General features: G+C 33.5%; 1 protein-coding gene across 2 annotated transcripts in view; it reads left to right on the top strand.

Moving 5' to 3' along the window:
- Positions 1-639: 639 nt before the first annotated feature.
- Positions 640-14,956, top strand: part of LOC115984193 (wall-associated receptor kinase-like 9) — a 36,343-nt gene continuing 22,026 nt past the window's right edge. The window contains exons 1-3 of one of the 2 annotated variants that reach the window (XM_031107138.1): positions 958-1,037; positions 1,127-1,568; positions 11,873-11,989. In XM_031107138.1, coding sequence (XP_030962998.1) covers positions 1,160-1,568; positions 11,873-11,989 — 526 coding nt within the window. In that variant the 5' untranslated portion in view covers positions 958-1,037; positions 1,127-1,159. Of the gene's footprint in view, positions 1,569-11,872; positions 11,990-14,956 lie in introns of both variants that reach the window. The other variant, XM_031107136.1, reaches the window with a different exon arrangement.

The following is a 14,956-nucleotide window of genomic DNA, read 5'->3' on the forward strand; positions in this document are numbered from 1 at the left end:
CAGCTCTTTGTAAGAAAAGTCTAAATTTTCTATCCCACTCTTCCTTCTTCATTATATACTTTACAAATAAAAACATGCTACATGTCCATCTATTTTATTAAATGCTAAATGTATACCTTCTATTATTTTAATTACCTAAATATGATGGTTTTTTTTTTTTTTAGAAAATTAAAATAGTAGAATGCATAAATTTAGCATTTAATAAAAAATATGAATATATGACATGTTTTTATTTATGGAGTATATAGTAAAACAAGAAGCATGAGATAACAGATTTGGACTCAAGATTATCCCCGTTGTTTCTCTTTCTTTTCTTAATAAATGGCAGTTTATTAAAAAAATATTTATTTATTTATTTTTGTAGGGAAGGTAATTTGGTTAAAACTTTAAACAATTCAACATAACTTTGAGAGGCTGGATTTTTTTTTTCTTTTTTCTTTTTAATTAAAGGAATTCTTGTGGAGGAGAAGAGGAGATCAAAATTTTGTTTTGTGTTTGACAGTACGATAACATTGATAAAGACACAACAACAAAAGTAGATGCCAATCTTTACCGAGTGGTCGGGGTGGCCCCGTTTCCTATATCATTGAGAGTGGTGTATGTAACAGATGGGAGAAGGTTAGGAGTGACAGAGTTCTATTAAAGTCCGCTTGTTGTGAGTGACACCCGCAAAGAAATGGCTGTGCAGTTGGTTATGCAAGCTTTCATGCTTCTGCTTACATACGAATTAGCAGAAGCAGCACCTCCTATAGCAAAACCCAATTGTAAAAGTAGGTGTGGAAACCTTCAAATTCCATACCCATTTGGAATTGGACCCGATTGTTACTTGGACAAGTGGTTCGAAATTGTTTGCAATGGAACTGGTGGCTCTGCTCAAGCCTTCTTAACAAGTATTGATAAGGAGGTGCGGCAAATCAATATTATTAGCAATTCAAGTACCAACAAATTTATTGTGCCTACAGTTCAGGTCCAAGTGCCAACAATTTATTCCAAGTATTGTAGGTACCCGGGAAATCACAGCATCATCAACATCACAGGTAGTCCTTTTCACTTCTCCCATTATCATAACACATTCGTTTCTGTCGGCTGCGACAACAATGCAATTATAGCAAATATTTTTCCTAAGGTTTTCGGATGCGAGTCGGATTGCAAGAAAGACATGAAGGTAGAAAAAGAAGTTAAATGCTCGGGTTTGAACTGCTGCGAGTCGACGAATATCCCTTCAAAACTTCAAACATTTGATGTTATTTTCAGAAGTAGAAACAAATCAAATGACAAAGACGAAGGGATAAAGCATTGCAAATATGCCTTCCTAGCAGACAAAGAGTGGTTGGAGAAAAGCAAACGAGATCCCTCTTCTGTGCAATATTGGGAATACGTTCCTGTGGTGCTGGAGTGGGCCATACTTCTCCGGAACAACAATTCACATAAGTTGTATCACTTCCTCGAAGGTAGGCGCAAAGTCAGTTGTTATATCTCTGACGAGAACAAAGACTACTTCTACAGCTTTTTTTGTCACTGTGCTCCCGGATACAAAGGAAATCCTTATGTTGATGGTGGATGTGAAGGTAAACTTCAAATACACACCGTTCTACTTCTAGTTTTGCATGAGTGCTCCATTTTAATAGTATTCGTTTTAGATGATACTAAACGCAAATTTTATTCCACCTCGTACTAAAGAAAATATTAGAAAGTAAAAATAATAATATTTAAATAGAATGGTAAGAGAACGGAGAATAAGATAGAGCGTAATAGTAATCATTTCGGATAAGCAAGATTAAAAGATAATATTAAAAAAGTAATCTAAAAATTACTAATCCATACTAATAAATAAATAAATAATTGTAAACAATTGAAAGTGTCATACAAAATCTAATATAAAAGGAAACTATAATTAATCATCTAATTTTGAAATCATTCTACAGATATCAAATTATTTTTTGGGGAGCTTATGAGATCAAGATGTATGTGTTTTAGACTGAAGTACACTTTTGGCCTTTAAGATTTGAAATTATTATCATTTTAGCATTTTACATTTCAAAATTTTCATTGAGACCCTACATTTTTTACACTTTTCATTTTGGTCTTGCCATCCATTTCTATTAATAATTTGATCATTATGTGCCTTTCACATGGTTTTAAAATTTTGATCAGACAACCCGATCAAACTAAGTTAATTAGAAACCAGTTACTAATTCGGTTTTTAAAGCCTAAAAAACCGAGAAACTTGAATTTCGGTAGAAACCACTCGAATAGTGATTAAACCACCTAGTTTGCTAAATCGAGCACTGGTTTGTGGGTAAAACATAGGTTTTGAAAAGTTGTTGTCCTCATTCGTCCTTAAAATAAAAACACTTAAAAACTTTAAGAAGCAAAAGTGTAATTTAGTTTATGTTTTATATACAAGTTGCTCTTAACATGCTGTACGTGTAGGCTAGAACATATTAATAATGCAGGAGATCATAAAACTTTCTCGATTTACTAACATGGTAAATCAAAATTTAAGTTTTTAACAGCCTAACTTCTAATTATAATTTATTATATCACTGTTTTTACGAACATATAATGCAGGAGATCATAAAACTTTCTCGATTTATTAACATGGTAAATCAAAATTCATGTTTTTAACAACCTAACTTCTAATTATAATTTATTATAGCATTTTTTCAAGAACATATCATTTTAATTTTAAGTACTGTTATTATATTTTTCACCAGTATAATAACAATATCTAATTTTTCGATGTATCACTGTTAGCTATATAAAACTTTAAAATACGTAAGAATAATAAAAATATGTTACCCTAGGTCCAAGGATACTTGGGTGATGAATTGTCTAGTGCATGATGTAAATATCGAAGTTCTAGATTTAATTCACCACATTATTGATTCATAGAGTTTCTGAGGGTTCCCATAGGTAGGGAGTGGATCAGTCTGAGAAAAGGCCAAGTCATCACTTCCCTGTGTCAAATATATATATAAGAAAATTTATACCACCCTAAATATACATGTCAAACTTCAAGCCAATTATAAATTATATTTACCTTCAATATCTAAACTCATCTTTTACACATAATTTTAAACAATAAAAAAAAAAATGAAATTTAAGCATTTGCAAGTATAAAGAATATTAGAAGAAAATGTACTTTAATGATGAATTTGTTAAAATTCACATCCAATGAAAAAATAAAAAATTGAGTGGTATAACTATAAGTATAATATTGCTTAATGTAGTGTAACTTGAACCTAACCTGCCATATATGTGTGTGTGTGTGTATATATATATATATATATATACTCACAAAAATTCTTCAATTTAATAATATTTTGCTACTAAATTGAATACAATAAAATTTGGTGCCAAGCTGCCATTTGGCACTCCCACTAATGCAACACATTTTTTTTTTAGTAAATTATAATAACCTTTCTTGAAGTTTGGGAGAATACATATTTTTTAAATTATCGTATAGAATAACCTCAAAATAATGCTTACTAACAAAATTAGTTATATGATTAGAAATTATTTAAAAATTAAAAAAAAATTATAGTTGCTAATTATCATTTTAAAATAGAAGGAATAGTATAAGTAAATGTAATTGTGCTTGATTTAGGTTTAGTGTCACTTGACACTAGACTCAAGCCTGACCCAAAGTGAACTTGGTTTAGTTAACACACCCCCCCCCCCCCCCCCCCCCCCCCCCCCAACCCCCTTTCTTTATAGCACGATAGAATTTGAACATAATTAGTAACTTTTTTCCTTTCATTTTTCATCAAGTGACATTTGCTTTTTGTCAGACAGCATCAAATCTAAAGCGACTTTTTTTTGGAGTAAAAGTTAAAAAACTAAAGTGACTTTGAAATAATTATTGTAATGGTGGACCCTTTCATAGAGATTTGATTGAGTTTGAATTTAAATAGATAAATTATATATATATATATATATACTCACAAAATTCTTCAATTTAATAATATTTTGCTACTATATTGAATACAACAAAAGTTGGTGCCAGACTGCAAAATAATGCTTACTAACCAAATTAATTATATGGTTATAATTTATTTATAAATTAAAATATATCAATTAAGTTGGTAATTATCATTTTAAAATAGAAGGAAGAGTATAAGTAAAACTAGACCCAAAGTGAACTTGGTTTAGTTAACACTCCCCGCCCCCCCTTTTCTGTGAAGCACGATAGAATTTGAAGATTACTAGTAACTTTTTTCCTTTCAATTTTTCATCAAGTGACATTTGCTTTTTTCCAGACAACATCAAAGCTAAAGCAACTTTCTTTTGGAGGAAAAGTTGAAAAACTAAAGTGGCTTTGAAATAATTATTGTAATGCTGGACCCTTTCATAGACTTGATCAAGTTTGAATTTAAATAGATAGATTCTATTTATATATGTGTGTGTGTATATATATATATATATATATACTCACAAAAATTCTTCAATTTAATAATATTTTGCTACTAAATTGAATACAATAAAATTTGGTGCTAAGCTGCCATTTGGCACTCTTATTACTACAGCACTAAATTTTTTTTTTTTAGTAAATTATAATAACCTCCCTTGAAGTTTGGGAAAATACATATTTTTTTAATAACTTCAAAATAATGCATACTAACCAAATTAATTATATGATTATAACTTATTTATAAATTAAAAAAATATTAATTACAGTTGGTAATTATCATTTTAAAATAGAAGGAATAATATAAGTAAAAGTAATTGTACTTGGTTTAGGTTTAGTGTCACTTGACACTAGACCCAAGCCTGACCCAAAGTGAACTTGATTTAGGTAACCAGCCCCCTCCCCCTTCCTTTCTTTATTGCATGATAGAATTTGAACATTTTTAGTAATTTTTTCTCCTTTTCATTTTTTCATCAAGCGACATTTGCTTTTTGTTGGATAGCGTCAAAGCTAAAGAGACTTTTTTTTTTTGAGGAAAAGTTGAAAAACTAAAGTGACTTTGAAGTAATTATTGTAATGCTGGACCCTTTCATAGACTTGATCAAGTTTGAATTTAAATAGATAGATTCTATATATACATATATATATATATATACATACATACATATATACATATATATATATAGTCACAAAAAATTTTCAATTTAATAATATTTTGCAACTAAATTGAATACAATAAAATTTGGTGCCAGGCTGTCGTTTGGCACTCCCATTACTGCAACACAAAATTTCTTTTTTTAGTGAATTATAATAATCTCCCTTGAAGTTTGGGAAAATACATATTTTTTAAAATTAAATTATCATAAAAAAATAACCTCAAAATAATGCTTACTATCCAAATTGCTTATATGATTAGAATTTCTTTAAATATTAATTACAGTTGGTAATTATCATTTTAAAATAGAAGGAATAGTATAAGTAAAAGTAATTGGACTTGGTTTAGGTCTAGTGCCACTGGACACTAGACCTAAGCCTACCCCAAAGTGGACTTGGTTTAGGTAACACCCCCCCCCCCCCCCCGGGGCGGGGCAAGGGCGGGTGCTTTCTTTATAGCACGATAGAATTTGAACATTATTAGTAACTTTTTCATTTCATTTTTTCATCAAGTGACATTTGCATTTTGTAGGACAGAGTCAAAGCTAAAGCGACTTTTATTTTTTAGGGAAAAAGTTGAAAAACTAAAAGTGACTTTGAAATTATTATTGTAATGCTAGACCCCTTCTTATGCTTGATTAGTTTGAATTTATATTCATATATATATATATATATATATATATATATGTGTGTGTGTGTGTATTTACTCCCAAAATTCTTCAATTTAATAATATTTTACTACTAAATTGAATACAATAAAATTTGGTGCCAGGCTGCCATTTGGCACTCCCATTACTGCAAGAAAACTCTTTTTTTTTTTTTTTTTTTTTATAATAAATTATAAAAACCTCCCTTGAGGTTTGGAAAATACATATTTATTAAAATTAAATTATCATATAGAATAATCTCAAAATAATGCTTACTAACCAAATTAGTTATATGATTATAATTTATTTAAAAATAAAAAATATTAATTATAGTTGATAATTATCATTTTAAAATAGATAGTATAAGTAAAAGTAATTGGACTTGGTTTAGGTCCAGTACACTAGACTTGGTTAAATGGTGACATGTGTCCAAAAGTGGACATATGTAACCATCTCAACAGATCTAGTGCCACTGAACACTAGACCCAAGCCTAACCCAAAGTGGACTTAGTTTTGGTAACAATCCCCCACCCTTTCTTTATAGCACGATAGAATTGGAACATTATTAGTAACTTTTTTCCTTTCTTTTTTTCATCAAGTGAAATTTGCTTTTTGCCGAACAGCATCAAACTAAGGTGGCTTTTTTTTTTTTTTTGGGAGAAAATGTTTGAAAAATTAAAGTGATTTTGAAATAATTATTGTAATGCTAGACCCCTTCATAGGCTTGATAGAGTTTGAATTTGAATATATAGATTCAGTTGTGGATAGCTCTGCTTCAAAGTGTATCCTATGTTAGAAATATCAACTCAAAAATATCAAGCAGCATACATATAATATTATCAATTATTTTTCTCATTGAAAGTTATCAAACAATAATATAACACAGTTGAAATGGGCACGCACTATTTGTTAATTAAACATATTTGGTCGAAAACATCTTCGACTAGGGACTTAATTTTGTACCATATCGACTAGTACAATCAGCATTTATTTTACCAGTATCTAAGTTAGCAAGGTCATCCCTACCACTAGGCCAATTAGGCTATCACCTAAGGCCCCAAATTTTAACCAATATAAAATTTATATACCTATAAGAATATTAATTAGGCCCTATAGATTGAAACGTGCCACTTGAAATATTTGGGTGCTCACGTGACCTTTAACTAGGTGACTAAAGAATAAAGACCAGTGAGTTTAGTCAATTCACCAATCAATATTTCAATTCCAACCCACCCAAACCATGGCCAATATAATCTTGAAAGTTTCAATTTTTTCAAAGGATTTGATTTTTTCTTTTTTTGGTTAAGAATATAAAGTGAGAGAGAGAGAGAGAGAAATTGAATAATCTGTATATTGATGTATATTCTATGTAAATAACATTGTACAATAGAGAGTCTTATATGGGCTACGTATGAAGTACAAGTAATATGAGTATACTACAAGTACAGTATACGGGGCTAAGCCCGATGGGCTAGGCTAGGCTAACCTATATATTAACATCCCCCCTCAAACTCGAGGTGGCAAAGAGGAAGCCAACTGGAGTTTGGATATAAGATCTTGAAAACGACCAAGCGGGTGAGTTTTGGTGAAGGTATCAGCAAGTTGGTCAACAAAGGAGATGGAGAACAACTGGAGATTGCCTTTCTTGAGATGCTGACGAGTGATGTGGCAGTTGATCTCAATGAGCTTGGTATGTTCATAGAATAAATCGTTATAAGTAATGTAGATAGCACTACGATTATCACAATAAAGAGGAGTGGCAGTGGGTTGTGGAGCATCCATGTCAGCTAAGAGCCATCAAAGCCAGTCAAGCTCATAGGTTGTGTCAGCAAGAGCACGATACTCAGTCTCGGTACTAGAACAAGAAACCACGTCCTACTTCTTGTTGCGCCATGAGACAAGAGAATTACCCAACAGGAAACAAAAACCTATGATGGAGCATCGATTAGTCGAATCATCTGCCCAATCCGCATCTGAATAAGTATGGAGCTCAAGAGAAGATTGAGAGGAGTAATGAAGACCATGATAAAGTGTGCCCTTGACATATCGAAGAATCTGAAGAACAACAGCATAGTGGATAGAACAAGGGGCGTTCATGAACTTACTAACCATATTCACGGCATGTGAAATATCCTAGCGAGTGACAGTGAGATAGATCAAACTACCAACCAACTAACAATAACGAGTAGCATCTGATATAGGTTCACCAACCAAGGGTGTGAGCTTGGCATTATATTCCAAGGGAATGGAAACATTTTTGTTGTCCGTGATACTGGCTTTAGAGAGAAGATCAAAAGCATATTTAGCTTGGGAAATATAGTATCCATCATAGGATGAGGTAACCTCAAGCCTAAGAAAATAGCTAAGAGTACCCAAATCTTTCATCTCAAAATACTGACTAGGAAGTGCTGAAGAAAGCGGATACCTGTAGAATCATCTCTAGTAATAATCATGTCATCAACATAAAAAAGAATAAGAGTGATACCAACAGAGGACCTTCGAATAAAAAGAGTAGTGTCATAAGAACTCGAAGTGAAACCTTGTTGCGCAACAACTTAGCTAAACTTTTCAAACCAAGCTCGAGGAGCCTGCTTGAGGCCATAAAGAGCACGACAAAGGAGACAAACTTAATGGCTTGAGTGAGTCTAGCCAGGGGGTGGTTGCATGTACACTTCTTCTTGGAGTTATCCATTGAAGAAAGAATTCTTCACATCCATCTGATAAAGAGTCCAATGGCAAACGGCAACCACAGTAATAAGAAATTTGACAGATATAAGGTGAGCAACAGGAGCAAATGTTTCCTCATAGTCAATGCCATATTCCTGAGTAAAACCCTTGGCAACTAGGCGAGCCTTGTATTGTTCGACAGATCCATCAGCCTTGGTCTTGATCTTGTAAACCCAGCTATAACCTACTACAGACTAACTAGGAGGCAAATCAACCATATCCCAAGTTTGATTTTTGTGAACGCATCTAGTTCTTCGAACATAACTTGCTACCAAAGAGGATTAGGTGTGAGGCTTATGGAGGGTGGAAAGAGCAAAAAAGTAGTGATAATAAGTGAGATAAGGAGGAGGAACGCTTACCTAAGTAGAGGGACGAAGGTCAGGACCAACAGGAGGCTTAGAAGATAGTGGTGCCACAAGATGCAAGACAGACAGGTTATGTGCTAGGGACAAAACCAGAGATGAGTCATCTGGAGAGGCAACCAATGTTGAAGAATCCTCCACGAGTTCAAGATAGAAAGAAAGGAAAATATTAGTAAAAATGGGAGACTCTGAGGAGGAGAATATAGCAAAACTACTGAAGACTCATGAAAGGACGATATTCCCAAAACTCAACATGACAAGTGACACGAAGGCGATGAGTGATGGATCATAGCAAGGAAATCCCTTTTGGGATACACTATAGCCAAGGAAGCAAAAAAGACAAGCATGAGGCTATAGCTTTGTCCGTTCACAAGGAAGAAAAGAGACAAAAACAAGCACAACCAAAAACCCAAAGAGATAAGTAGTTAGGGGTTTGACCATAGAGAAGCTCGAAGGGTGATTTTTTGTGTGGTTAGTGAAGGAATACGATTAATGGTGTAAACAGCAGTGAGTGCTACCTCACCCCAAAAGCACTCAAGAATAAAGGCAGAAATGTGAAGGGTGTGGACAACATCAAGAATGTGACGATGTTTTCGTTTTGCACGACCATATTTTTTAAAGGTGTAAGGACAAGACAGTGAGGGAGGGTACCATTGCTATCTGAAAAGGATAAGAAAGATTTATCATTAATATTCTTGAGCATTATCTAACCAAAAGATATAAATGATGCGATTGAACTATGTTTCAATCATTTTATGAAATGTTTGGTAAATGGACACAAGTTCAGACCTATGGTGAAGTAGACAAATCCAGGTATATCAAGAAAAATTATCCACAAATATGACAAAATATTGAGATCACCTCTCAGTGGGAATCAGTGCCCCCAAATATCAGAATGTATAAGATTAAAAGGTGCAGAAGAAAAAGAGTCACTATTATTAAAGAGCAATTTTTTTCTGTTTGCCAAAATGACAGGAAGTACAATCAAAATTTGGAAACTGAATTGAACCTAAATGATCTTGAGAAGATAACAACTAAAGATGAGATAATGATGTATAACCAAGACGAGCATGCCATAAATAAAGTGAAAGGGTGATAGTAGTTGTAGCAACAGAAACAACTTGTGAAGGAATCTTCAAGTCATGAACCTCAAACATACATCTAACCTTACGGCCTATCCCAAGCACTTGTCCCATTCAGGGATCCCGCGCATCCATACCATGATTAGTAAATAGAATATCTACTCATAATTTTACAAAGTTGACAAACAAAAAGAAAATTAAGGGACAACTTTGGAATATGAAAAATATCATTAAGGGATAAACTAGGAGAAGAGATTGTTCCTTTATGACTAAAAGGCATAAGAGTTCCATTAGTAGTGTAAATAAAGATTGGATGTGCTAAGAGGAATGGGAGAGTTATGGCTTGGAGATATCAACATCAGTTGTGGCTTTGGACTTAGGTATTGGTACTGGCTTGGGAATCAAACCAGTTACATACCGCCATAGTTTGCAACCCTTGAGAAAGACAATCATATTTTAAGACCATGCATGATAGCTAGTAGGGCCATCCAAGATAACGGTGATAGGAAATATAATGTCTCGTTCATTTTGTTGAGCCATAATGAAGAAAATAACCAAAAAGAAGGATTTAGAGACCTCAAACAAAGACACGAAACCCAAAATCAGAATCTATATGAAAAATTGAGCAAGATAGGACTTCTTGAAAAATTTTGACCGCGACCAACCGCGGCAACGATGGTCAAAGCCAACGGAGTGATCAGAGTCAAGGGTCAACAGATGCTGACATCACTATGTTGCTATCATTAGGGCTGATGCCACATTGATGACGCGTGCTAACATCACTAGGGCTAACATGGCAACACATAAGTGAATGGCACGTGTGGCGCATGATACGCGTGGGGAAAGTGACGGCGTGTTTGGCGCATGAGAATGTGTGAAGAAGGGTGGTGGCATGTGACAGTGCATGGGCACATATTTTTGTGAGACCGAAACTTCAAGTGGTGAGTGGAAGCATGTGGGAAGCCAGATATAATCGATTCTGGTTGGGTATGGTTGGGTTTTACTCAGGATTTTCCGATCTATCAATCTATGCCTTTGAGTTGGTAGTTTGATGAACAGAAGAATTGGCTCTAAGAGTTGTAGAGACTGTGGGTTTGACAACGGTAACTCGCTTCTAACAGTGGGTATTGGATGAAGGCGAAGGCAATGAAAAGACTTCGGAGAAGACCATAAGTGCCAGAAAGTCAGAGCATTGGCTCTAATACCATGTTAAGAAGAGAGAGAGAGAGAGTAGTCTGTATATTGATGTCTATTCTGTGTAAATAACACTGTACAATAAAAAGTCTTATATAGGCTAAGTATGTGAAGTACAAATAATATGAGTATACTACAAATATAATATACTAGGCTAAACCCGATGGGTTAGGCTAAACTAAGCTATATACTAACATTTTTAAACGGTAGGTCCATTATTAATATATTGAGTTAAGGATTAACATAATTCAAATTATTACTCTTAACAAAAGAACAAGACATGTAGTGATAACCCCAAAATGATACACAATTTTTAATCAGTATAATAATATTTCGTTTCCTTGACCAAACCGTGACAACTTTCTGTAGATATTGATTACTTTAATCTCTGGACCAAGCATGTTTACAATAAACTTATAATTTCACTTCGAATTATATTAGGAATATTACAAATTTTACTACATATAACTTATAAACTGATGTATCAACTTTTTAAATAATATTTCAAATATATAAATAATAAATTTATTTATAATGTTGTTAATTTGATATTTATCACATTCAGTACAATGTCAGTTTGTAATTATAAATCTTTTAAAGTAAAATGTAGAGTGTTAATATATATTAACATGTTCCTTCCCATTTTTGTAATCTCTTGTCGGTCTAGGTATAGGTTGAGCTCTAAATTGGAGAAAACTTTAATTTGTTTGTCATCCTGTCACATTTATAAATGAAGATTATACTAATGGTGAGAGCTCCAAAATTAATTTGTTAAACTTTTTGTTATCCTATCAGATATTAATGAATGTGAAGAACATCTCAATAATTGCAAAAGCAAGTTGGATTGTGAGAACACAGAAGGTGCTTATAATTGTGAGAAGCGAAAATCTAAATTGAAGATCGTCATTGTAGGTATGTCTCTATACTTATTAAATTATCAAAATAAATATAAAACCAAATACACACCTACTAATATTGGCTATTGCTACAGTTCTCCTAGTACAATAGAACATGCTCTGTTATTATTATTATTTTATAGGAATTCTTTGTTATTATTATGATTTTTATAGGAATATATAAACTTCATTAAACTTGAGAAATAGAGAGTACATTATAGATAACAGCTTGCTCAAGAACACAAAGATTTTCTTTGATCCATACAGAAAAAATTAGCAATGCCTAAAACATTTTTTTTCTAATAGATGAGCAGGAATATTATCTTGTCTAAAAACATGGGAAACTCAACACATTGAACCTCAAAAGAAGTTATGCCATATATGATAGGAGTCACAAAGATAGACGCAAGACTTTGCTCAGCCAAAGCATTAGATCTAGATAGTCAAAAAATCGCCCTCCATAATAAACTCTTGTATACCCATTTCTTTGGCAAATTGCGTGCCAGCCTCAAAAACCTTCACTTCAATCTCAATAGCCCCAATAGAGCCTTTATTTTCTTACTTAGATCCGCAATCAATAAGCCTTGAGCATCCCAAATGAAGACCCCAAAATCGGCCTCTTTTTGAACAGCAAAGACTGCACCATCCACATTCACTTTAAACGCAGGTTAGGGGGTGGTTTCCAGCAGCCGTCCATCATTTCTAATTGAACTGTGCTAAATATATTAGCAGCTCTATACTCCTCTTTTTGGTCCCCCTAGAAAAAATTTCTAACTCCCCCACTAAGTTTACTTACAAGACTTGGGGTTTTTCAAGGTCTGGATCGAGTTATGAGGGAGTTGGGCAGAATACTCTTTCTACGCTAGAAAGTTGGGATATGGATCACTATGGGGAGAATTCAGAACTAGTGCAATGCCTAGCTACCAAATTCACAATAGATTAATAGAGAGTGGAAGTTATATTCTTGCCCTACTATTGGTTCAGCCCATTCTCCTTGGAGAATGAGATATCTTGAATTTTTCTTGTCTCTTGTAGCTTCTTTCATTCTTTTGGTAAATAGGTTTGTGAAAGTATTCCTAGCCCTACCTAGATATATAAGATCCCTTCCTTAAACTGGCTGAATAACATGGTGGGATTTTGTGAATGTGATCCTTACTACAAAACCATGGGGATGATGCCTGTAAGGGCCTTGCTTAGGTAAAATCTGAGTCTTACTGTCCGTTTCTTACTCGAATAGGATACATACCTTTTTGGGCGAACACGCCTACTAAGGTCTCCAGTGTAAAGGCAGAACGTGCAAAGCAGAAGGAAGAGCAACATAAACAGTAGAAACGGTATGTAGTTTGTTATAAGTTATGTAAAACTACCTATAGCTTAGTGTATATCATTAGTAGCTGAGTTAGTTATGATTAGTGGCCATGTGTACAGCTGTGACTGGTTCATTAGAAGGTTAGTTAGTCTTTGCTTAAATCTCGCTGGTTAGCAGGGACGGACCCACTAAGGGGCGGAGGGGGGCCATTGCCCCCCCCCCCCACACAAAAAAAAAAAAAAAACCATTTCTTTGAAAAAATTTAGTATATTGGAAGACTCATATTTTAGAGTTTATAGTTGGCCCCCCTCAAATTTTTGGATTGGTCCAAATAGCCCAAAAGAAACTAATCATCTAACCCTTTCTTTGGGCCTGTGGCCCCTCCATAGTCTAAATACAACACAATAAAAAATCTACAAATCACCAATATCATAATTCAATTATTCATAACTAAAAAAATCTCATAGAAAAAAAAATTCCCTTACGGGGGTAACAATAATTTATATGACTTTTTAATTGATTTATAAATTATGGAAAAGTCAATTACAATATTTAAATTTTTTTCAAAAGATAAAATGCAAAATTCTTTTAGAAGCCAATATTAATGATGTAACATTGCCAACTCTTAATATTAATATCCCAATTTTTTAAAATCCTCAAAAAAAGTTTTGAAAAATTCATTAGTATGATTTTTAGTTGCATTCAAAAGTATGGGTTTATCATATTGGTGAGTTGGTCAACGTGATAAAATCAACATTTTTATTCAAATTACCCAAAATTTGGAGATCCGAAATCCTCTTCTTTTTTTATTCTTCTTCTTTGAAAAGGTTAGAATATCATATTGTAACTTTCAACTTTTTTTATTCATATTATTTCCTTCTTGACTTAAATATTTATGGTAATAAAATGCAATTGTTTTGCCTACCATGATTTTTTTTTTTTAATAAACCATGTCACTTGAAATTTTTTTGGTTCATGCTTTGCCCCCTCCCCCCCCCCCGGGTTCAAATCCTGGTTCCGTCCCTGCTGGTTAGTTAGAGGAGGTTAGCTATAATAGTGTATAAATATCTAAATCATAATCTACTGTTAGTGTGTGATAATACAAGTTTTTTATTTCTTGGATTATCTCAATTCTCTCTCTAGAATCTATTTCTCTTTCACGGTATCAATGGTGTCCTTTGCAAATTCAACTTCCTCTGCTACAAGCTCAAGCACAAGTACACACACTACAATTTCTACTCATGGAGTTAATCCTTCGATGCTACTTCTGTCTAACATGGCGAGCATGATGACAGTAAAGCTTGATTACAACAACTATTTGGTTTGGAGACACCAAATTGAGGTGATTTTGGATGCTTACTCAATGATCAACTTCATTGAAGATAATCTTGAAGCTCCAAATCCTCTTCTTAAGGACAGCTCAGGGAATATACCACTAAAACTAATCCTGAATATATCCAATGTAGGAATTGTGAACAAGCACTATTCACTTTCATCAATTCTACTCTCTTCCGTCAATTTTGGCTCTCACAGTAGGTCAAAAATCTGGTAGAGGAGTCTAGAAGATCCTAGAGAAACGTTTTGCTTCAGTTTCTCAATCTCACATTCTCAGTTTAAGGAATGAATTGATGAGTCTCAAGAAAGGTTCAGATAGCATGAACACATTCTTTCAAC

This window comes from Quercus lobata, chromosome 4 (genome assembly GCF_001633185.2).
Source record: "Quercus lobata isolate SW786 chromosome 4, ValleyOak3.0 Primary Assembly, whole genome shotgun sequence".
Taxonomy (NCBI): domain Eukaryota; kingdom Viridiplantae; phylum Streptophyta; class Magnoliopsida; order Fagales; family Fagaceae; genus Quercus; species Quercus lobata.